Source organism: Lissotriton helveticus, chromosome 10 (assembly GCF_964261635.1).
Source record: "Lissotriton helveticus chromosome 10, aLisHel1.1, whole genome shotgun sequence".
Lineage (NCBI taxonomy): Eukaryota > Metazoa > Chordata > Amphibia > Caudata > Salamandridae > Lissotriton > Lissotriton helveticus.
Window position 1 is genome coordinate 61,308,505 of NC_136071.1, and position 23,595 is coordinate 61,332,099.

At 45.2% G+C, this 23,595-nt stretch overlaps 1 protein-coding gene across 1 annotated transcript in view; it reads right to left on the reverse strand.

The window, feature by feature from the left end:
- The window catches only part of LOC144783897 (vomeronasal type-2 receptor 26-like), a 74,151-nt gene extending 50,760 nt beyond the window's left edge, over window positions 1-23,391 (reverse strand). Inside the window, exons 1-3 of the mRNA XM_078662639.1 lie at window positions 23,206-23,391; window positions 14,857-15,146; window positions 6,114-6,405 (exon numbers count right to left, since the gene is read on the reverse strand). Of these exons, the coding sequence (XP_078518765.1) occupies window positions 6,114-6,405; window positions 14,857-15,146; window positions 23,206-23,391 (768 nt within the window). The remainder of the gene's footprint in view (window positions 1-6,113; window positions 6,406-14,856; window positions 15,147-23,205) is intronic.
- Between the last annotated feature and the right edge of the window lie 204 nt (window positions 23,392-23,595).

Sequence of the window (23,595 nt, forward strand, 5' to 3'; positions counted from 1 at the left end):
CACTTTGCCTCCAATACACAACTATTTTATACATGCTGCAGCTCTTCTTAACATGAGGTGGAAGGCAGATGCCAAATGTTTTCAGAAAAACTTCAGATCTTCATCAGCACTAGAGCCACATTGTCCGACTGAAATGATCTGGGGCCTTGATCAGGGAAAATAAGAACTCCCTTTAATGTGGGTGCAGTTGGGAGGGTGAAAATGATCCTATCTCGAAATGATGCTCACCCTCCCAATAAGCATAATTGCTGTCACATACATCTGTGACAGAACAAGATGAGTGAAAATTACAGATGAATGAATATAATATAATACTGCTTTTTTGGAATAGAATTCCATGGGTAGGTAATTCTTATAAATGGACATCAGGGATACCAAGTGGGAGGTGGGTTGTGTGAGTGTTTTCTGGTCAGATAGCAGTTAAATATAAACTGAAACATTTTCAAAAACTGTGCAAAAAAGATAATTTGCCTTAATACTGTAGATCTAAATTAAAGGGTACAGCTAGAAATATGCAATAGTGGAAAAAACATAATCTCATTTATACGATCATTTGCAGATACAAAAGTACACTATGGACCTTATTATGAGTGAAGCAGTTAATGTTGACTTCTAAACACCTTTTTGCGTATGGGTTGGAATTACGAGTTGTGAGGTATCTAACTCATTTGATATTTATTGGATGGTTTATATAACCCCACGGTCAAACCTGCCGAAATTTAAAAGGGGGACAACCATACGGTATCTACTGTATCATGTGGATTTTTGTGCATTAAAGACCAAAATCTGCATGTTATTCCCCAACAACTAGTGATAGGTTCTGTTTAATGCACTCCATAAATAATGTAACATGTGGTATCATTATTTATTATGTATGATAATTAGCACTTAAACTCATGATATTAGGTCCTTAGTATATTCATAAGGGAGCCTTAGCCCAAAGATTTGAAATTGACCTGGATGGAAAAAGTTAATTTTAAGCAAACTGCTTTTTCTGTTGTGATATCGTAGGCTTTCTTTTTTGTGATATTGTAGGCTTTCTAATGTATGTTCATTTGACAATCTAATATCTATCCTCTTTAGTGGTGTTGGGGGGATTTTCCTCTACGACCAAGGCCAAAGAAGTCTCTTGCAGCACACCAATTAACGCAGTGGCTGCACCAAGACCCTTGAAGAACAAATGGGGTATAGAACACAGAAGAGCCACACGCCTGATAAATCAAGTTGAAATCCACCAATCCACCAAGCCCTTCTAGTTAGCCAAGGATTCTCCAAAGTTCAGCAGCTCATTCAGGGCTCACATAACGCATCCATTAAAAACAACTTCTTGAAGTTAGTTTACCCACCATCTAGTACTTGTCAATGTCCTTGGGAGTTAAAATTTAAAAATAAAGCTGGAAGAGCCCTACCAAAGTTACTCTGCAGGGACAGTGACAACCAGTGTGAAGTCTTCCTTTCTTGGCATATTCAATTCTTGATGGGAGATTTTGCTGCTGTGCATGAGGACTTGAGAAAATCCCATGACATGATATTGGAAGCGATATTCAAACCTGCCCTCCATGAATTTCAATGCTTAGCATGTCAAATCTTCCACTATTCATACAGTGTTGTCTTACTGATAATTAAAAGATTTAGTTTAAGCTTTTTAGAGAGATTTTGGAGGGAAAATGGCATACGGATTAATTCTTAGAAAATGCTTCTTTTTAATGACTAACCGCCCCCCTCCCCCCAGCTATGCACAAAAAAAATTCTATAACAAAAAGCCAAATATATGTCTTCCTCACCTTTCCACGCCTTTTTCAATAAGACCTCCACTTTGGAATCTGCACTATCAGGTCAGAAAAGAGCATTATAGTTAAAAAAAAATGTTGTTTATTGTTTTTTAATAAATGAAACATACAATTGAAAAAAGGAATAATTAATGCACGATATGGGCTCAATAGTGGGCAGCAAGATGCAATGGCGGGCACAAGATGTTGCAGCAGATTCTCCAATAAGGAACACACGGTTAAACCAACATCACATATATACAGACACATGGGTCATTTCCAATACAATCACACTTGTCAAGAGTGGGCTAATTATCACAGTTATTAATGTCCGGTCTCTGTCCTGCCCTGCGAGAGCCTCATTCTTCCCTGTTCCATGTCCAGATCCAAGCCATACTACTCTATCCATGTCGTTCAAATTTTCCGGAATTTATGAGGGCACCATCTCGCCTTGTAGATCGTTTTCTCTGCGATCATATATAGATCCATATTGGACCTCCACTCTGTGAGTGTAGGAAGTTGTTGAGCCCCCAACACTTAGCTATATCTCTCTTGGCTACTACTAGTACTAGGTTAGCCAGCAGGAGCTCATGTCGTGGCAGATCAATATCTGTGGGGATACCCAGTAAGAGAAACTTTGCATCTAGCCCAAGCTGAGCTCTAAGGATATCGTTAAATTCTTTCACTATCCTGTGCCAGTAGGTTTGAATATGTCTGCACTCCCAGAGGGTGTGTATTTACGTACCATGCTTCGTATGGCATCTATGGCAATCTGAGTTATCAGCCCTCCCCATAGTGTGTAAGAGTGCCCTGTCAAAATAGGTTCTATGTAGGGTCTTGTATTGTATGAGGCGCAGTGTCAATCTAATCGCTACTTCACGTGGGTGCATGAGAGCAGCTTTCCAATCAATATCTTCTAGCTGGCTGGTGGTGAGTTCCCATTTGGCTCGGAGCGGACCGAGGTTGTCGGGTATATTGTTGATTTGTATCTTATATGCCAAGGATATGGCATGGGCCAGGATCTCCTCTTGTAGGAGCCTACTTTCTAATGGGGCATATTCCGGCAGTGTTTCAGCGTCCAACCCTTCAGCGCGTTACTATTTTATACATGGCGGCCCTCCCCAGGATGGCCAAAGGGAGTTTCCTCCACCTCTTCACATCTTCCTGAAAGTCAGAAGCACTCATCTAGTATTATGTTCCAATCTAGCTACGGGGTCAATGGTGATATAGAGTCCCAAGTAGGGAAACCCCTCCGTAGAAAGCCACAAACAGCTCCGGTAGGTGTGAGGCTCCACTGCCCCGCTCAACGGATATAGGGTTGACTTATTCCAGTTAATCTTATAGCCCGTGTGGCTTCCATACTCTTCAAATATTTGCAATATTTGGGGGAGTGTCTCAAACAGGTGCGTGACATAGAGCATATATTGATATGCATTCCTCGTCTAAAAGGCGGGACTCGTCTACGAAGCCACCAAGTCCTTGGTGGGTTCTAACCAAACAGGCCAATGGTTCCAGGATGAGGGCAAACAGTAGGGGAGTTGGGGGCACCCCTGTCTAGTGCCGCATTGGATCTCCAACTCGCAGAAACAGCCCCATTGACCCAGACTCTAGCCTCAGTTGTGTTATATAACAGTGCCAACCACTCTCGGAACACCAGGCCAAAGCCCAGCCTTTCCAGGGGTAATTGCAAACACAACAGTGATGGACAGAATGTGGATCAATGTCACACATTCACCCCAGTCCAAGGATCTGGGCCCAAATCCATCGTTTTTCCACTCCACTGCATATCGCCATTGTCTAACCCAGGGTGGTGTGGAGTGGAAAAACGATGGATTTGGGCCCAGATCTTTGGACTGGGGTGAATGTGTGACATTGATCCACATTCTGTCCATCACTGTTGTGTTTGCAATTACCGCTCTAAGTGTACTGGGGATGCTCAGACGTGAGTCCCAGGCACTCCACACCACTGGAGTCAAGCTAGCCGGGCTGATGAGAGGTGTTACCTCGAAACCGGGCCGGTCCTCGGATGCTTGATTCCGTTCTGGGAAGGACATGGCTTTTGTAGTTCGGACTGGACTGTTCCCATGGGGCACAGGGTCAGTGCTGATTTGCATATCGCCATTGTCTAACCCAGGGTGGTGTGGAGTGGAAAAACGATGGATTTGGGCCCAGATCTTTGGACTGGGGTGAATGTGTGACATTGATCCACATTCTGTCCATCACTGTTGTGTTTGCAATAGCCTTTCCAGGGTGCACCACATGAAGGGCCAATGAATCGTGTCAAACGCTTTCTCGGCGTCAAGCGAAAGGAGCAGATGGGGGCTATCTGGACTTTGTACTGTGTCCATCCAGTTAGCTAGACGGCGTAAATTAAAACGCGTGGCGCGCTTCGGCATAAAGCCTGACTGATCCCTATGTATCAGGGGGATAATAACTGCCAGGAGACACCTAGCAAGTATTTGTGGCCAGAATCTTCGTCTCGATATTGAGCAGGGATATGGGGCGATATGACCCACAATCATCTGGGGGTTTCCCCGCCTTAGGAATGACCACCACCGTGGCTACACGGAGGTCCCGTGGCAAAATCCCTTGTTCCTTTGACTCCTTGAACATCTGAAGCAGGTGTGGTACCAGCCATGTACTTTTTAGTTAAAACAATTCACACGGAAGACCATTTGGACCCAGGGTTTTGCCCGCCTTCTGACAGTCAATGGCATCAGTCACTGAAAGATGTATGTGTGTACTTACTACTAAATGTGAAGTTACTTGACAACTTCCAATGTGTTTTTCTTTGTTTCTTTTTTCTACTTGTTGTTGTGTTTGTCTGATACACTGACCTGTTCTCCATGGACGCCATCTCACTAGAAAAAGACGTCCAGGTGACATCTTTATGTTTATCTAATGATTTAAACACATTTAATTAATCCCCTTTTCCACTAAGCAGTAGCGAAGTCAAGAAGAAGAAGCGGACACCTCTGAGGTCCACTAACTGCAGAAACACGTTGACCTTTACATCAATATAGCAGATATTTGTTTGAAACTGCTATGATCCCGCACTGTTTTTTTAGACTTGGAAACATGAGAGACATCTAATAAATTTATTTAGCTCTCTATTATCCAATTTTATATTCCTTCACACAATTCACTTTTTTCAATTTTTTTCACGCACTGCTTTTCAGTCACCCTTAGAAGGTTACACCATCCTTATTCCTAGTTACATTGGGGAATCCTTGCACATATTGTGCACTTACAACGATTGCAAGAGCTCTCTCCTTGGTGAAAGGAGTCCCAAATGATGACAAGGGCGGAACCTAGAGATGACTGATGGGTACTTTTTCACCTGAAGAAGTATCATGCACTGGAGTTGTTGACCCTTCTTACTACACTTTGTTTGAAGATTAGGTCAGTTGTCAGACTTTCCTCTACACTTTTCGTTTAGACCTACAGTTACCCAGTGTTTTATGCATTATAGTAATAGGGAATGTAACTGCTTATGGTCTTTACAAATTCTCCCTCGGACCATCCTTTTATCGGTTTGTTTATCGGTCACTTTTGCCAATGTCAAATCCCCCTCTAGACTGTCTCACTCCTCTTGTGAGAGTGAGGGCAGATCAATTGCATTTAAGTATTGGTGTATTTGTGTCTCCTCCGTCTGGCGTTTGGCTGCGTATAGTGCTGTGTAGTATCTTGAAAAGGCCCCCGCTATAGCCTCGGGTGTGGTATGTGTGACAGTGCTTTCTTTAATAGACATTTCCCATCGGGTCTTTAGTTCCTTACTTCCTAACCATGCAAGTAACTTCCCTGCTCTACCCCCTCTTTCAGAAAGCCGATGTTGGGTTGCCAATTGTTGTGCCCTCATCTCATTAGTCGCAAGCGCTAGATAGTCTCTTTTAGTTATTTCAATTTGGCAAAGGGTCCAATCAGTTAGCGTGTTAGGGTCGCTTCCCTCTAGGCTTAAGAGCCTGTGTTCTAAATCTTTAATCCCCTGGGCTTCGCGTTTCTTTTTGTGGGCAATTATATTTTGCGCTCTATAGTGGAGTACCATATTGTATGCCTCCCACAAAGTGACCTCCAACTGTACCGAGCCTTCATTCTCACTAAAATAAAGCTTGGAGTCTACCCGAAGCAGAAAAGAGCATTATCAGGCAAATTGAGCCCAGGCGCAATAGCACTGAGGTAAAGTGAGGATTTATAGGATATTGTTAGCAAGCAAAGATGATTTAAACTGTTAAGTGACACATAGCTTATTGGTAATAATGAAGCACCAAATGAACATAGAAATCTGTACTTCTGAGGGTTACACAAAAGAAAGTGTTGTTAGGACACAACAGGACCACAGCATACCTGAGGGAACCTGCTAACAGAGAGAATCCTCGCCATAGGCAGAGCACCTGATGTCAGACCATCTCCGAGGAAGCCAGCCAGCTTGGGGATCAAACGACAGCTGTAGTTTGGGATTATCTCTTTAACTCCTGAGAGCTCCTGCAGAGTGCTCCCAATGGCCATGACCTCAGAGGAACATGAGTCATAAATGTGAAATCCCAAGGTAATGTTGGATAAGAGATCAGGACTTCTATTGATTTCACTGATGGCAAACACCATGGCAAGTACACTTTGATAGAACTCAGTATAAATCCTGGTAATGGCAAAGAAACATGAAAGCTCAATTATAGATTCTACTTGGCAATCAATTGGCAAGTAACTGACAAAACAAGCCTCGCAATATCAAAGAATTCAATTATATTTCTCAAACATCTAAGGGGCTGATTTACATGTTGATGGAAAGGTTAATCTGCAATTGCGACAGAGTACCCTTTCTACCAACCTGAAGTTCTGTCTACCTCATTTAGAGTTGGGAGGACTTTCAGTGTATAGATGGCGGAATCTACTCTATCTCCACTGCCTTTACACAACACACACCTCCAACGGCCTGATGAAATAAGGGCCGCCGGAGGTTTGGCCATGTGTCTACTAACTGTATTTTGATGATAAGGGGCAGTGAAAACCTTTAATGGACCCTCATTCTATGGAAGAATGTGCTCCCATGGCAAGGGGGTCATTGTTTTTTTTATTTTAAAAAAGAAAATTCAGCTTTTTGAAAATAGAAAAATTTGTATGTTTGATGTAAGGCTCAATCATGTTGAAAGAATCGTTTTTCAAATGTACAATGCATTTCCAGGAACCTCTGTGAGATGCTGAAGATGTCGACAGGGTCATCAGGCATCTCTAAATATGGCTGGCAGGGTACCTTCATGGTGGCAGAAGTAAGGTACTTTGCCATGGCAACAGTAATTACTCCATCTGCCAATATTTACATGCCAGTTATATCTGTTTATATGTATTTACACAAATGTTTCCTGCAGTTCAGAGAATACTCCCGGAGTAAGGTAATGACTTAAAACTAAAGTACAGGGAACTAGAAGTGCATTCACAGTAACTCAGAAAAAGAGGCAGGAATCCAGCAACATATGCAGAATGAGAGCATCAATTGAGGGTGATCAAACTTCTGTTGGATCGATGAGGTCCATCTAGATATCATGATTAATAGCTTGGATAACCATTTCACATCGGCACATGGGGATTATGAGCCTTCAGTTGAACAACCTCTATGAACCTTATTGAGATCAATGAAGAATATTCATGACTGATGAGCTAACCTGTGCCTCTTTCACTTATAATTTGGAGATTGTTCAAAGAAAATCAGAAATTTAAAAGATTTACTAGGTTCAGCAATTTTAGGGGATAATCAATGAGATCTAGCTCCAAGACAACAATAGAATATGCCAAAGTCCTGACTGTCTGCTAGTTTGTCTTCATCATATAGACATCACCTTGCAAGTGTGAACATTGCATCAACCCAATGTCCATGCAAAGTGGCAGTTCATCTCATACTAGTGTGAACAAGGATAAAAACCTCTATGTTATAAGATTTTTTCCAGTTAGGAAAAGCTCCCCACTAGTCCATCTATTCCACTTTTGTCACAGCCTTCAAATTGGTTTCAATCCCCTTAAGAGGACCATTTGAGATACTTACTGGTTTTTCCGAGACATTTACAGCTTCACACAGACGTTCCTTGCATTGTTTGCAAACCATTAACATTGAGTATCAATAGAGTTTTAATTATAAATATATATTTTAAAATTCCCAATGTTCACCCCTAAATGCTTAATGAGTTTGGTAAATTCTGTTATGCAAATGTTATATTAATCTTGGTATAGGTCTGAAGGTCTCCATTTATTAGCTGTATCTCTTTTTATATTTTAAATAATCAATCAATCAATCAATCAGGTCATTTGTAGAGCGCACTACTCACCCGTAGGGTCTCAAGGCGCTGGGTGGGGGGGGTGCCGTTACTGCTCGAACAGCCAGGTCTTGAGCTTCTTCCTGAAGGAGAGGTGGTCTTGGGTCGGGCGCAGGTCGGTCGGGAGTGAGTTCCAGGTCTTGGCGGCCAGGTAGGAGAAGGACCTTCCTCCTGTTGTCGCTCTTCGGATGCGGGGGACGGCGGCGAGGGCGTGGTTGTTTGATCTGAGGAGGCGCTTGGGAGTGTATAAGTTGATCCGGTTGTTGAGGTAGCTCGGGCCTTGGTCGTGTAGGGCTTTGTGTGCGTGGGTGAGGAGACGGAAGGTGATTCTCTTGTTGACCGGGAGCCAGTGCAGATTTCTCAGGTGTCCGGAGATGTGGCTGCGTCGGGGGATGTCGAGGATGAGTCTGGCCGAGGCGTTCTGGATCCGCTGGAGTCTCTTCTGGAGCTTGGCGGTGGTTCCGGTGTAGAGGGCGTTGCCGTAGTCCAGTCGGCTGGTGACGAGGGCCTGGGTGACCGTCTGCCGCGTCACGGTGGGGATCCACCGGAAGATCTTGCGTAGCATGCGCAGGATGTTGAAGCAAGACGAGGAGACGGCGTTTACTTGTCTGGTCATGGAGAGGGAGGAGTCCAGGATGAAGCCCAGGTTGCGTGCGTGGTCCGTCGGTTTGGGTGCGGTGCCCAGGGCGGGGGGCCACCAGGAGTCGTCCCAGGCGGATGGCGAGGAGCCCAGGATGAGGACCTCCGTCTTGTCCGAGTTCAGTTTCAGGCGGCTGGTCGTCATCCATTCGGCTACATCTCTCATCCCTTCGTGCAGGTTGGCTCTGGCGGTGGCGGGGTCGTTGGTCAGGGAGAGGATCAGCTGGGTGTCGTCGGCGTAGGAGATTATGTTGAGGTTGTGTTGGCGTGCGATGGCCGCGAGGGGGCTCATGTAGACGTTGAAGAGGGTGGGGCTCAGTGAGGATCCTTGAGGGACGCCGCAGATGACTTTGGTGGCCTCTGACTTGTACGGTGGTAGTCGGACTCTCTGTGTTCTTCCGTCGAGGAAGGAGGTGATCCATTCCAGTGCCTTGTCCTGGATTCCGATGTTGCCGAGGCGCTGTATTAGGGTGCGGTGGCAGACAGTGTCGAAAGCCGCGGAGAGGTCCAGGAGGATGAGGGCCGCTGTTTCTCCGTTGTCCATCAGAGTTCGAAGGTCATCGGTGGCAGCGATGAGGGCGGTCTCGGTGCTGTGGTTCGCTCGGAAGCCCGACTGTGAGGGGTCGAGGGATCCATTCGTCTCGAGGAAGGCGGCCAGCTGTTTGTTGACGGTCTTCTCGATGACTTTGGCCGGGAACGGGAGGAGCGAGATGGGACGGTAGTTCTTGAGGTCGGTGGGGTCTGCTGTGGGTTTCTTGAGAAGAGCGCTGAGTTCGGCGTGCTTCCAGCTCTCAGGGAAGGTGGCGGTGTCGAAGGAGGTGTTGATGATGTCCCGCAGGTGGGGTGCGATGACAGCGTCGGCCTTGTTGAAGACGTGGTGAGGGCAGGGGTCAGTCGGAGATCCGGAGTGGATGGAGTTCATGGTGCGGATGGTGTCTTCGGTGGTGATCGGGGTCCAGGTGCGGAGGGTGGTGGTGGGTGGCGTTGTTGCGGTTGTGGCTTGCGTAGGATGGTTGTTGAAGCTGTTGTGTATGTCCGTGATCTTGTTGTGGAAGTAGGACGCGAGGGAGTTGCAGAGGTCTTGCGACGGGGTGATGTCATTGTTTCCGGCGTTGGGGTTGGAGAGCTCTTTCACGATGTTGAAGAGTTCCTTGCAGTTGTGTGCGTTGTTGTCCAGTCGATCCTTGTATGTATTTTTCTTGGTGGCGCGGATCAGTTGGTGGTGTTTCCGGGTGGCGAGCTTGAGGGTGGTCATGTTGTCCGTAGTTGGTTCCCTTCTCCAGACTTTCTCGAGGGCTCGACAGTTCTTCTTGGAGCTCTTGAGTTCGTCGGTGAACCATGGTGTTTTTCTGCTGCAGGGTCTGCTGGGTGGGGTTCTCAGAGGGGCGAGTTCGTCCGCGCAGTTGTTGATCCACCTCGTGAGGTTGTCGGCGGCTTGGCTGGGGTTCGCTGAGCTGGCGGGAGGGTGCTGGCTCAGGGAAGCGGTGAGCTGGTCGGCTGTGATCTTGTTCCAGCTTCTTCGGGCAACCTGTTGCTGGTGGTGGTGGATCGTCGTTCTTTTGAAGGTGAAGTGGACGCAGCTGTGGTCCGTCCAGTGGAGTCCAGTGGCGTGGCTGAAGGTGACGTCTTTGCTGGATGAGAAGACGGCGTCCAGTGTGTGTCCGGCGAGGTAGGTGGGGGTGGACACCAGCTGCTTGAGTCCGAGGTTGGCGAGGTTGTCGAGCAGGCTGATGGTGTTGCGGTCGCTGTTGCTCTCCAGGTGGAAGTTGAGGTCCCCCAGGAGGATGTAGTCGGCGGAGGGGAGAGCGTGCGGGCTGACGAAGTCGGCGATGTCCTCGCTGAATCGTGTGCGTGGTCCCGGGGGTCGGTAGATCAGGGTGCCTCTGAGGGTGGTGTTCGGGTTGGTGTGGATCTGGAAGTGCAGGTGTTCAGCGGTGGTTAGGGTGTCGTCGGTGTTGGTCGTGATGCGGATGGTGTCTTTGTGGATGATGGCGATGCCTCCTCCCGTCTGGTTGGCGGTGCGGTCCCTCCGGGTGATCTTGTAGCCCTCTGGGATGGCGATGGCGATGTCGGGAGCTGAAGAGGCGTTCATCCAGGTCTCGGTGAGGAAGGCAACGTCGGGGGCGGTGGTGTCGAGGAGGTTCCAGAGTTCGACGGCGTGTCTGTGGACGGAGCGGGTGTTGAGTAGGATGCACTTGAGGTGGTTGCTGCTGGTGTTCGGCTTGGCGGGTGCAGGGAAGGTCCGGATGCAGGTGAACTTGCAGGCGTGGCAGCTGAAGGGTCCGTGGGTGTGCTTCGGGGCGGCTCGGTGACATTCTGGGATGCGGCCGGTGTTGAGTGCGATGAGATCGGCGGCGTTGTAGGTTCGTCGGGTCGGCTTCCGTCGGTGGGGGCCAGGGGTCCTGGCGCTGGGCGCGGTCCAGGCGCGGACGGGCGCAGACGGGCTTACCTTTGGCGCGCCTTCGGCGCACAATCGGCGCGCCCGCTGCGCGTCAACGCTGCGCGTTCGCACGGTCGCCATTTAAGGCCAAGTGCGCAGGTGGGCGGGGCAGCTGGGAGGCGGGAGCGGGGAGGGAACAGAAGGAAAGAAGGGGCGGGGTCGGCGGTGGTGCCGGGAAGCGGGGGCGGCGAGGGAGGCGGGAAACAGGCCGGAGGACGGCCGGAGGCTTAAGAACAAGCACAATTTACAGGCAAAGACGCTAAACACGGGAAAAGACTAAGAAAACAGAAAACAAGCACAAATTACAGGCAAAAAATGCTAAACACGGGGAGAGACTAAGAAACCAGAAAACAAGCACAAATTACCGTCAGAAAACGCTAACACGGGCAAAGATTGAGAAAACAGAAAACAAGCACCAATGAATGGCAAAACAGCAGGGTCAGCCGGCAGCGAGGCAGGCAGCGAGGCAGGGCACAGCAGAGGGGCACACGCAGCAGCTGGTGGCCGTGCGGCGCGGGGGTGTCCCACAAGTGGGTCACACTTACCTGTGTCGCACGGTCGCCATTTAAGGCCAAGTGCGCGGGTGGGCGGGGCAGCTGGGAGGCGGGAGCGGGGAGGGAACAGAAGGAAAGAAGGGGCGGGGTCGGCGGTGGTGGCGGGAAGCGGGGGCGGCGAGGGAGGCGGGAAACAGGCCGGAGGACGGCCGGAGGCTTAAGAACAAGCACAATTTACAGGCAAAGACGCTAAACACGGGAAAAGACTAAGAAAACAGAAAACAAGCACAAATTACAGGCAAAAAATGCTAAACACGGGGAGAGACTAAGAAACCAGAAAACAAGCACAAATTACCGTCAGAAAACGCTAACACGGGCAAAGATTGAGAAAACAGAAAACAAGCACCAATGAATGGCAAAACAGCAGGGTCAGCCGGCAGCGAGGCAGGCAGCGAGGCAGGGCACAGCAGAGGGGCACACGCAGCAGCTGGTGGCCGTGCGGCGCGGGGGTGTCCCACAAGTGGGTCACACTTACCTGTGTCGCACGGTCGCCATTTAAGGCCAAGTGCGCGGGTGGGCGGGGCAGCTGGGAGGCGGGAGCGGGGAGGGAACAGAAGGAAAGAAGGGGCGGGGTCGGCGGTGGTGGCGGGAAGCGGGGGCGGCGAGGGAGGCGGGAAACAGGCCGGAGGACGGCCGGAGGCTTAAGAACAAGCACAATTTACAGGCAAAGACGCTAAACACGGGAAAAGACTAAGAAAACAGAAAACAAGCACAAATTACAGGCAAAAAATGCTAAACACGGGGAGAGACTAAGAAACCAGAAAACAAGCACAAATTACCGTCAGAAAACGCTAACACGGGCAAAGATTGAGAAAACAGAAAACAAGCACCAATGAATGGCAAAACAGCAGGGTCAGCCGGCAGCGAGGCAGGCAGCGAGGCAGGGCACAGCAGAGGGGCACACGCAGCAGCTGGTGGCCGTGCGGCGCGGGGGTGTCCCACAATAGATAGTAAATATTACAAGAAACCAACATTCATACAACATAGTGACTCAATAAATAGCACTGTCAAGTTTAATTGGCCTAATATCCTGTTACCAGTTTATATTTTATCATCGAACTAGAGGGAGGGAAAAATGAAATAAACACAAACATACATTTGAACAGTATAACTAAAGACTGAAATAATACTTACTGTTATCAACTATTAAGTTATCCTATCTAACATTAAATGTGTACAGAGTACCCTACACCAATTGAAATCGGTTCCTTGGTTAGGTGTCCATTACATACCTTTCAATCAGGTTTATAATTGCAGTTGCAGTCTAGTTTTCCAGAGACGTATGCCCAGATTTTCACAGACCACAGCGCAGCAGCCAAACATGCTTTGCTGCGTTGTGTGGTACAAAAGGGGGTGGTGATGGACGGAGCATCTGAACCAATCAAACACTCACACCCAGTCAACAGATCTGGGTTTAATCCATCACCGTTCTTTAGCTCACTCTGCCACCCCAGTTCAGACATGGCCATATGCAAATCAGTCTGACCCTGTGCCTCATGGGAACAGTCCAGCCCGAACTGCCAAGCCATGCCTTCCCTGGACCGGAAACAAGCTTCCGAGTACCGGTTTCTGGCATTCCGGCCATCTTCAGCCCGGCTTGCTTGATGAGTGAATAACTCAATTTACAGTAAGGAAATCAACATTTCTGATTTGGAAAAGATTTTTTGTTACATTGCTGTGTGACCAATTGGCCTTAAGAGGCTAATCTCTCTACAGCCACTTGCCAAGCACCACTCTAAGGAAGGTGTTTAGACCTTTGCATGTGGACATATTCAGTTGCATTAACCATACTTAATGATCCATAATGGTCGAGTAGGATTTTTCATCGAATGTGCTTCAGCTGACATGGTAGCAACAGTTTTATATAAAAAAAATACAAATCCGGCCAGCCAGCTAAACCACAGCAACATGATAGCCCAATTAGTATATGTGTTTTCTTTTTTTTTAACACTACAAAATCAGTGTTCTTGACATGATGGGGGTATATCCCCACCATGTTTGGGATATTCATTGTTCGTCTTTCCTGTGGCCATCCATGCAGTCCTAGGCTAGCAAAAACACAGTGGATCTGAAAGAAAAAGACATTCCTAAAGGTGGTCATGCATTCCAACACCTTCCTGCCTTCTACCTTCAAGCATTACTAATGGTTCTGCTCTGCATCTAGCAATACAGTGGTTTCCACACCACCAAATTAGGCAGGGGAACCAAAAAAGTTGACAATTAAGACATCCATCACTTTTCGACAGATGTCATATTACAACTTATCACTAAATGCACCTTTCTTCATTGAGGAACACCAAAGCTCAAAAGTATTTGTCACAATGAGGGGAATGCTAGTCTAGTGAAGAGACTAAGGGGACCAGAAAATGGTCTGCCATGTCTGAAGTATCCATAACATGGTACATGGTCACAGCGAAAAAGAAAATTAGTAGAGTCCATCCTTGTCAAGATTCTATGGTATACTGAGGTGGTAGCTTTGATAACCGGGTTATATTGGTCTGATTGCCATTTCTGAGGGCATCAACTTTAAGCTTTCAACATGCAAACCATAGAAGACATTTACAATCAGAAACACTGAAGGCCAAGCTTAAATCTAAGAATCTAAAACTTGAATTTCCAGTGTTGCCTACCACTAGAAAAGTGGGACTGGTACTTTTGGAGGGAAGGGTGTACCTTCTACCCAATGTTACTTGTCTGGGCTACAAACAAATGTAGAGCCCATTATGGCACCTCAATGTAGGATGCACAAAGAGTCAGCCACCTTGTAATTCATGCTCCTGCAGCAGAGGCACCATGGATGAGCCATGCCTCTCGGCTCCTGGGTATGTGTTGGGATTAGGAAGTACTATGTAGTAGCAGGTCAGATGACTATTAGGTAGAGACCAACCGGTTGACACATGAAATACCCTTAATTGTGCAAAATGGGAATAAGAGAAAGAAAGCACAAGCTATACACCTCTGCTGCCTTGTATTTTGAATATAATTGAAGGTAGAGCATATATACCCACAGGAAACACAGTAGAGTAGGATGCACAAGTAAAACATTAGAAAAGCTATGATATTTCTTTAAATGACTCATTGATACCAGTTGCCCACAGAATTGATTGAAAATAGTATATGAAGAAGATTCCAAATACAGGCCATGCATTTACTTTTCACAACGCCTTGGAGCCGGAGGTTCGATGAACAAGATGTTGTTGGAAGGGATAACGGTTTCCAAGTGAACTGCAGCCAGAATCCCAAAAGCGACGTCCCCCGCCTTGGAATAAGACTCCATGTTTGGTGTGAAGAGCCCACAGCCAGTTGGGCGATGTTCAACTCCAGCAGTAAATGCATTTTTCCAAAGGTGCATCATGATAATCGAATATGTCAGGATTATCCCAAAGTATGGAACTTTTTGGGAAGCAGGTATATATTTCCACAGCCGGAAGTTGACAATGAGCTTTAAAACAAATAGCAATAGTAAATAATTGAGAGTGCAATACCAGATTAATGTGACAGCAATCCTTCCTAATTTTTAACTGTTGAGTTCTGTCTTAACTCTTTCTTCACTCAAGAGGCATCAAATGGGCCCTAATATAAACCAAACATTTGGGATGAAACCCACCAATCTCTAATTTATTTAATTTCTTCACTGGCCAATGTACTTTAATCTTCTTGAAAAAGTAACTGAGAGCTCATTCCGAACATTTACTGCTCACCAAGAAAGATAGGAAAAAGCGCAACCAGGAGGTAATGCTAAGGATACAGGGAAAAGCAAAAAATATTCCTTGTGGGACAGAGGATATATCTTCACCATGGACTACGAAGGTGAAGTAAGGTGTTCGCAGCCACACTTACAGACCTCTAATCCAAGCTCCCACAAACATTGTTTAGAATTGTATTAGCAAAACCTTGGTCTTTTTTGCTTATTATTTTTCCTTTCTACACTGGGATTCCTCTAACAATACATCACACTGCTGAGGTATGATCTCTGCCAGGGTGGATAGAAGTCAGTAGAGTGCTCTCCCAGTGGAGTGTTCCTACCTGCAGATGACTCTGCTAAGAGCTTTGAATCTTCATGCATTGGAAATAAGCTATCAGAAGTGGCAACTTTTTAAGAATTAGGTGTCTGCTCACTTTCACTCTTTAAATAGCCAAAGAGCAAGTCTGAGGTTTGCTTGTATGTATTTCTTTTTTCCTGTAAGCTGAGTCACATTACCTATTGTACACGGCTAGAAAGTAGGAAATAATTAAGTATATATGGGTGGATGAGAGATGGGTGGAGAAGCAATCACACAGTTGGAATGCACACACAATCATCTCAGGGTATGAGAAGTCACATAGTTTTAAAGAGGAGCAACACTAGAATCCATCTAAGTCACAGAACGCTCTTAAATTAATGGGATTGTGGATTGTGGATTGCAAAGCAAGCAAGCAAGCAACCAAACCACAAGGGGAATCACAGAGACACCTCTGAAAACTCTCAGGAAGAAGTATTTTGAATGTGTGAACATCATATCAAAAACAAAAAAAAACAAATCACATAAGTGTCCATTGACCCAGCAGTACGATCACACAAAGCTAGACTTACAATAACTAGTTTGATAACCAGCATCATTCAAAATCAGAATAAGGCAATGAAATGTAACTGGCTGAACAAAATACCCTTTGCTAGATTGGCAGAAAAAGCCACTTGGTCCACTTCATTGTTAGCATAATTGATAACTGTTTAACCCATAAACACACTCTTGACACACATGACCAGATCTTAGAAAACATTTGCCAAACCATAGGCATTTGTTCAAACGCTCCGTCCATCATCCCCTTTTGTAAACCATAGGCACCAGCGGCTCCAACTACAAACATATGAAGATGAGGCCTTCATAACATGATGTTTATGAATCCATTGAAATTGTCACTGTGACATCATGACATATCTTTATGAACAGATCAAGTTAGTAATGGCTGGAGATTTGATCAAGCTTTGTGGCTTTCTTTCTGTACCAAAGACTTGGGTTCCACTCCGGCCTAGGCACCAGGTCACTCATTACAACTGTGTCATTATGTGAAAAGGACTCACGTCATGTGGCAAAGAAAATTGTGATTTTAGAATCTGATCTGACATCAGTATAAGTCCACCACATCTACAGTAGCACAGAGTGTGACCAAAACCAGTACATGCCTCAGACATGTACGGTGATTCAGCCTTACAAAAAGATATACTATAGAATGTGGGGAAAGTATCTGATAAATTCAATTGGACTTCCCTACCCCTAACACTGTACAGATTAGGATTTATTGAAATATGAGCTTCAGATGAGGTTCTAATGCACACATATGACTCTATTGTCACCAGGAAACATTAAAGTACCAAAAAGCAATGTAAAGGAGTGACTGTCACCAGACCGTTTCAAGGTTGTCTTTTGACCAACTAACCACTGCTCTCTGAATAAGCATCATCCTACCTTAAAATGGAGGAAGCACAACAAACCTAAATTATAAACAATCCCCTTCATAGAAGAACATAATGCCATTCACCTGGCGTACCTAGGAATAAAATTCCCACAACCGCATCTAAATTAATACTTAATAAAATATGGCCACTGCTAGAAAAAGCACAGCAACATATGCAGGATTGAGAGCTTTAAATCTGAGACTTTGGCAGAAAGAAAAAAATAACAAACTGTTTTACGTAGCATTTGCAAATGATGCAAATAACGCGTGCCACTTTTATTCAATTTAATTTTGCTCAATTTCTCTACCTTGATGCATTGAAGATACAGGCTCTCATGTATATGTCGGTGGAGGGTTTGCTGTCATCCAACGTCTATAGCCTCTGTTCCCCTGGAAAAGAAACGCCCTTCTAGGTTTAGATATTCCACCTGTCTGGTGGGGATTTCAGGCCTTCACTGCAAACACTGGTGTGGCAGTTGTTCTAATGGCTAAAAAGATTGACAATCTGGTCATGTTTGTTTTGACCACTCAGCAAACTTTGTTCTTCAGCTCTAAACTCCCAAAGAGGGAGGTTGTTCCTGATTAAAAAAAAACAATGGTCACCCTTTCCTATTTAGGGCATGGAAAGTATCACTATGACCTGCAACCCAGTGGTGAGCCACGAGGTCATGTGTTTACACCACTCGAGCCAGATAAGTCTCTGCAAATGGAAATTCTTTGGATCCCTCAGTTATAAATTGGGCAGAGGAACCTTGGGCCCAATTCATAAAGGTAAACTGAGACGAAAGTCTAACTTTAAGACTTTCAATAGTCACAAAGGGCATTTGAGAGTAGTCCAGTTAGACTTTTGTCTCAGTTTAACTTAAGTTTTGGTCTTAAGTTTAACTTAGACTAGACTTTTGGTCTCAGTTAAACTTAAGACCAACACATAAGTTAAACTGAGACAAAAGTCTAACTTTACGACTTTGTGAATACAGAAGTCGTAAAGTAAGACTTCTGTCTCATTTTCTTTTTGTGAATTTAGATTGTTAGCTGAAGTATCAATTTAAGGCATTTCACTTGCTCTGACAAAGTCAAATGACCCTATAGATATTGGGATAGGGTTGTCTGACTCTGCTGCAACTGACAGGCTATGGCAAATGCCAGCAACCAGAATCTAACTTACCATGGTGAGTTAATTTAGGCCACAGGTTTTGTCATCACGCAAAATTGTTTTTTTCAACGTACAACTGCTCTTTTACGATTCAGAAAAACATTTACCACTATCATAAGGGCTTCTCTGATCCATTACGAATCTCAAATGGGAGGAGAGACAAAAAGGGGATCCCCTTCCTATTTGGAAAAGGATCTATTGGGGTTTTGCAACCGCAATTGCAGTTGAACATCATTGATCAGTGACTGATCCCCACGCTGGCATGCTAACTGATTTGCAAAGGCAAAGCTATCTTTATGGGAGAGTTTCCCCTTTAGAACTTATCTTGGTGGCCTTGGGGGGAGTGGTAAGCAGTGGGCACTTCCTTCTACCTCTAAAGTCTTCACAAAGGGAGATGATTTTTACAGCAGGACCTGTCCTTTTAAGGGGCATGGAATCCTTTTAAATACAGATTGCACAAAGAGTGGGAATGCCAATGCAGCGACGGAGGTCTCAGTCCCTGGGCGGCCTTCATCCCTGCATCTGCTGTAATCACAGGAGGTCACAAATAGAGACCTGTCTGATTAATATACGTAGGCATATATTTTTATGACTATCAATGAATGGACCCTTACTCAATGGAAGAGGTGGCACAGGTTGATTGATGTTTGTTCAGGGCTAAATTCAAAGATTGCAGAAGAAACATATCATTCAGGGGTTCGCAGAGATTCTTTTGCAACTTGAAGGTCAAAAGTCACCTGCTACAAACATTAGCATGAGAGCTGTGTGTCTGATATATGTATCTATAGTTGGAATGCAATGGTGTTCCTAGTGGTGGCCACATTTTCCATGGATATGTCTCTTTGGAAGATTTCAAGTGTCAGTATGGCAATTTTTAAAGTTAATGGAGAACCTCTAAAACCCTAGCTATGAGCAGGATGTGTTTAGGAGCAGGAATACCCCTCTGATTCCAGCAGGCGTCCCACAACTCAACCTGGCCTTTAAATATGCAGTGTGCCCTGATTCTGTGGATTATTCTATTCAATGTGAAAAGGGTGGGCAGATCTAGGTAGGGGGAGGGAGGGTTGGAAGAAAGATTCCAAGACGGGCTTTGGGCTGGCGGGGGAAGTGTTGTTTGAACCCCCCTGCCACAGAGCCCCAGGGAGTAGGCTAGAACCGCACTTTGCTTGTATCAGCAGCCCCTGACCCCTGCTCTCCAATTTTACAAGGTGCAAACCGCATCCGTTACACCGAGGTCCAGTATTTGTGAACCCAACAGTTTTCTGTTCACAAACAGATGCACTAGGTAGAACGGTAACCCCAAGAGATACCGCTCTGGATGTCCGTAATGAGGGTCTGAATGACCTGTGTTTTTTACTGACTCCTTTTCAGATTTAGGGCCATATGTATCAAGTCTTTTTCTCATTTGCAAATGGGCAGATTCTCAGAATCTGCCCGTTTACGAATTGGAAAAAGCCTTTTGGGATGTATCATCCCAAAAGGCCATTGCAAAATAGAGAATTGCAAAATTTGTGATCCTCTATTTTGCAAATGCAATTCAGGAATTGCAAATTGGGATTCCTTAAATGCAATTCTGGAAGCACCAGCAATTTGCTATTTGGCCTTAAGGAATTGCAAATTACCACCAACTTCAAGTACTTTTTTGATTTTTTTAAAGTGCCATATGTCGTACATACATGCCCTTAAGGCATGTATGTGCGCAAAATGTGCACACATGCATATTTCAGGGCTGCAACAGGGTGTCCTTTTTGCACCCTTGAAATTGCATTCTCAATTTGCAATTCTCTAATTGGTCATCGCAAATTGGGAATGTCTTCCCATTAATACCTATGCGCCTCCTAGCCCTTTGGAATGCATAGGAAAGTATACCTAAATTGCGAATCTCAATTTGCAGTTCGCTAATAAGGAATAAGTAGGATTCGCAACCATTTTTGCAAATCCTACATACATTGCATTTTGCGATTCTCTAATTGCGATTGGCTAAAAATCGCAATTTGAGAATAGCAAAACTCTTTTTTGATACATATGGCCCTTAGACACAAAATAGCGAATTAGGATCTCCCCTTATGAAGTGAAATGAACACACCACCACATATTTGTAAAGTTTAAAGCTCTTTAATAGTATTAACTTTAGCTAGTGGACATACGAAATTAGTCATACTCAGCCAAAGCAAGAAATAAGTCCGACCGTCATACCGAATTAAAAACCACATATTAGAAAAGCAAGGGAAGGCGTTACTGTTCACTGTGAGGAGAATGCACTTAGGGTAAGTTTCTCTCTAACTTGTTTCTGAGTCATTACTAGGGACATAACTTGTAAAAAAAAAAAAAAATTACGGACTTATAGCAAAGCAAAAATTTTTTTCACAAACTTCAAATTAATTTGCAAAGATTTTTCTTAGAACTTCACACAATTTGCAATAATAATAAACTTTGCAGCATGGCACACCTTTCGTAAACCCACCTCATTCATATGTGGGTGATCGGAAGGGTTCCAACAGTGCCTAATAAAAGGTTTTCACAATGGGAAATAGCATGACATATTGGATGATTCACATTAAAGTTGGCAGGATGAAGGCTAGCTTCCAGGGGATCTTTGAGAGGATACAATGAACACCAGTGAAAACGTTGCATCTACAATGGTTTGTAAATGACAAAGGTTGGAAATAAATGCAGGGAAGGGCAACTATAAGCAAAATGAGCAGTAATCCTCTGGCCGAAAAGTCCCTCAATATAGCAATTTGGGAGCTAAAAGCTGTGATTTAGGTACATGCAAACCTGGCCAAGACACAGACTCACATTGCAAGGGGCCAGGTGTGTAGCTACCATTGGTGCAGAAAGTGCAGTGGCACAGGGGCCCAGAGTCCTGTGGGGTCCACTGGTTCCTGATAATTGCTGAATTGTACTATAGAATAGAAGTCAAGGGGACCATTGTGCTTGCTTGCACCAGGGCCTGTGCCATCCTTGCTCCGCCACTGTGAGTGGCCTCCTAACTCCGAAAGGGCAGGTAACGCCAATTAAAGCCCCATTGCGTTTTAGAAACTGAGGGCCATATTATCAAGAAAGGGAGATACATTATCACCGCTTTTATCGGCAGGAAACTGCTGCTAAAGCGGCGATAATGGGCTTGATAATATGTCCTTGTGAATTCCTATAGCAGCCCAGGTTAACACAAGCACCTGGGCTGCTATGGGAAATCACAAGTATATATTATCAAGCCCATTATCGCAGCTATAGCGGCAGTTTCCTGCCGATAAAAGCGGCGATTATGTATCGCCCTTTCTTGATAATATGGCCCTGAGATTTGGGCTGGTGACAGCAGGTGAAATCACAACGTCAAACACCGGAAAAAGTGAATCCAGGAAACCAGCGTGGAAACACTGATACCCGCATGTTATACTCCGCAAATTTGCAACCCCAGTTATTTTCGCACACCCTTTAAGAAGAATTCTAGAGCAGTGGGAATCATCCATGTAACGCAGAACTATTAAATCCAAAAAAGAATAAAAAATGGGCATAAGAACATTATTTAGACCTTTACAAGCATCATAGGACGGGTCTATAAAACTTAGCATTAAAGCTCCCATTATTAGGGCTGGACAAAAAAACGAATGCGGTAATAGTATATACCACAGTACGAATTAACGAGTCCCTACTGATTAGGAGTCAGTGCACAAGATTTGACTACATCATTCTTCTTGGGACACGTTATAATGGTGCATAAGGCAGGGAAATTGCCAGTTTCAAGGTGTACAAATTTAGGGTCGGAATAGGACAGAAAATAGGCCCGGGCACCAAATTAAAAGTACCCCCCACCCCCTTTAATGAATTAGGAAAGCAAAAAAGAGGTCCATCTGTGCAAATTGTGTCAGGTTTGTACTTCTAAGGAGGCGCTGTATAAGGTTTTTGCAAGGTATGGAATACTGCATGGGTTTGAGATTGCTACAGGCAAAGTTTGTTTTAATATTAGGGAAATTCCCAGCAGACAATAAAAGAGGCCCGCATTTAACCAAAACAAAAAACAGCCCTATAGGTCAGTTGGACCCTGCAAACACACTGCCTTATTTATGAAGGCCTTGCGCCGCCGGTGCGCCACTTTTAAAATGGGAAAAAGTGACGTCCTTAGCTTTCCTACTGGCCCCTTCTTGTTCTGTTGTGTTGTGTTGCTACCTTGGCGGGCGCCAGGACGCTCCTTCGCTGGAGCATCTGTGCGCCTAATAAATGAGTCTAACATAACATAACATAACAAGGCCTTCATAGATAAACCCCTCAGAATCTGTGATTTCTGCCTGCAAGTTTTGCGCGAGGTTGCACCTGGTGATGGTGAAAAACATGCAAAATATTCTGCTTGCGATAAATAACACAAAGCTCGCAATCCTGATTCTGTACAAACTTCCATGTGGTCCCAACGCACTGACTGCTTAATTGGCCCTGAGTATTGAAGAAAATAAAACATACGGGGGCTTAGCCCCTTGCAGCACCCGCACCTCACTTTTCCAATGTTAAAAATGATGCAAAAGTGGCGCAAGAGGCTTGTAAATAAGGTACAATACATGTTATGGTCCAGAAAGTCCAGCTATATTTTAGCCGAGTTCAGAAGAGTTTCTTAGTCAGCCATTTAAAAAAAAAAAAGAATTGTGTGGTAGTTACTCAGAATGCAGAACTGTGCAGCAGTTCATGTCAGCCCAGAATCTGGTTTGGAATAGGTGTGATATGTCTCCTGCAGCTATCCCAGCCTAGGAAATCAGGTAGAATGTATGTACCACAGTGCAATTCTCCAATGGGGAGGGGAGAGGGTGATAGCATCAGTTCTGAGGGAAGTGGTGAAGAGTCTCTTCAGAATACTTGGGTGGTCACAGAGCATCTGCAAGAGTCTTAAGAGGGCATGAGAAAGCCTTTGCAGGCACCTTACCCTCTGTTGCTTTGAGCACTTTTGCGTGTCCAGGTGTGTGCTTGGCTGCTCTGTGAGTGAGAGGCCCTCCATATCATCCTGAAGTGAACGCTCAGGTTCACCCAATCCCTTTCTCATTCTCACTGAATCCAAGGAGAAGGCATCCCTCTCTTCCAATGATCCAAGGTAAGATTCAACCCTCTTCATATCTGAGCTTTGCACTCACTGAGTTATCAGACACGCATGCATGCATCACCGTCTGTAAAGAGAACCATGTGTGCAAATTCCCACACACTATATGATGAACATATTTATACGGTCTGCATCTCCCATGCCAGGTCTACAGCAGGGGAAAAGGTTTCTGCCTAAACATCTGCGCTGGTCCCTTGATGGCCCTTGATCAATACCAGA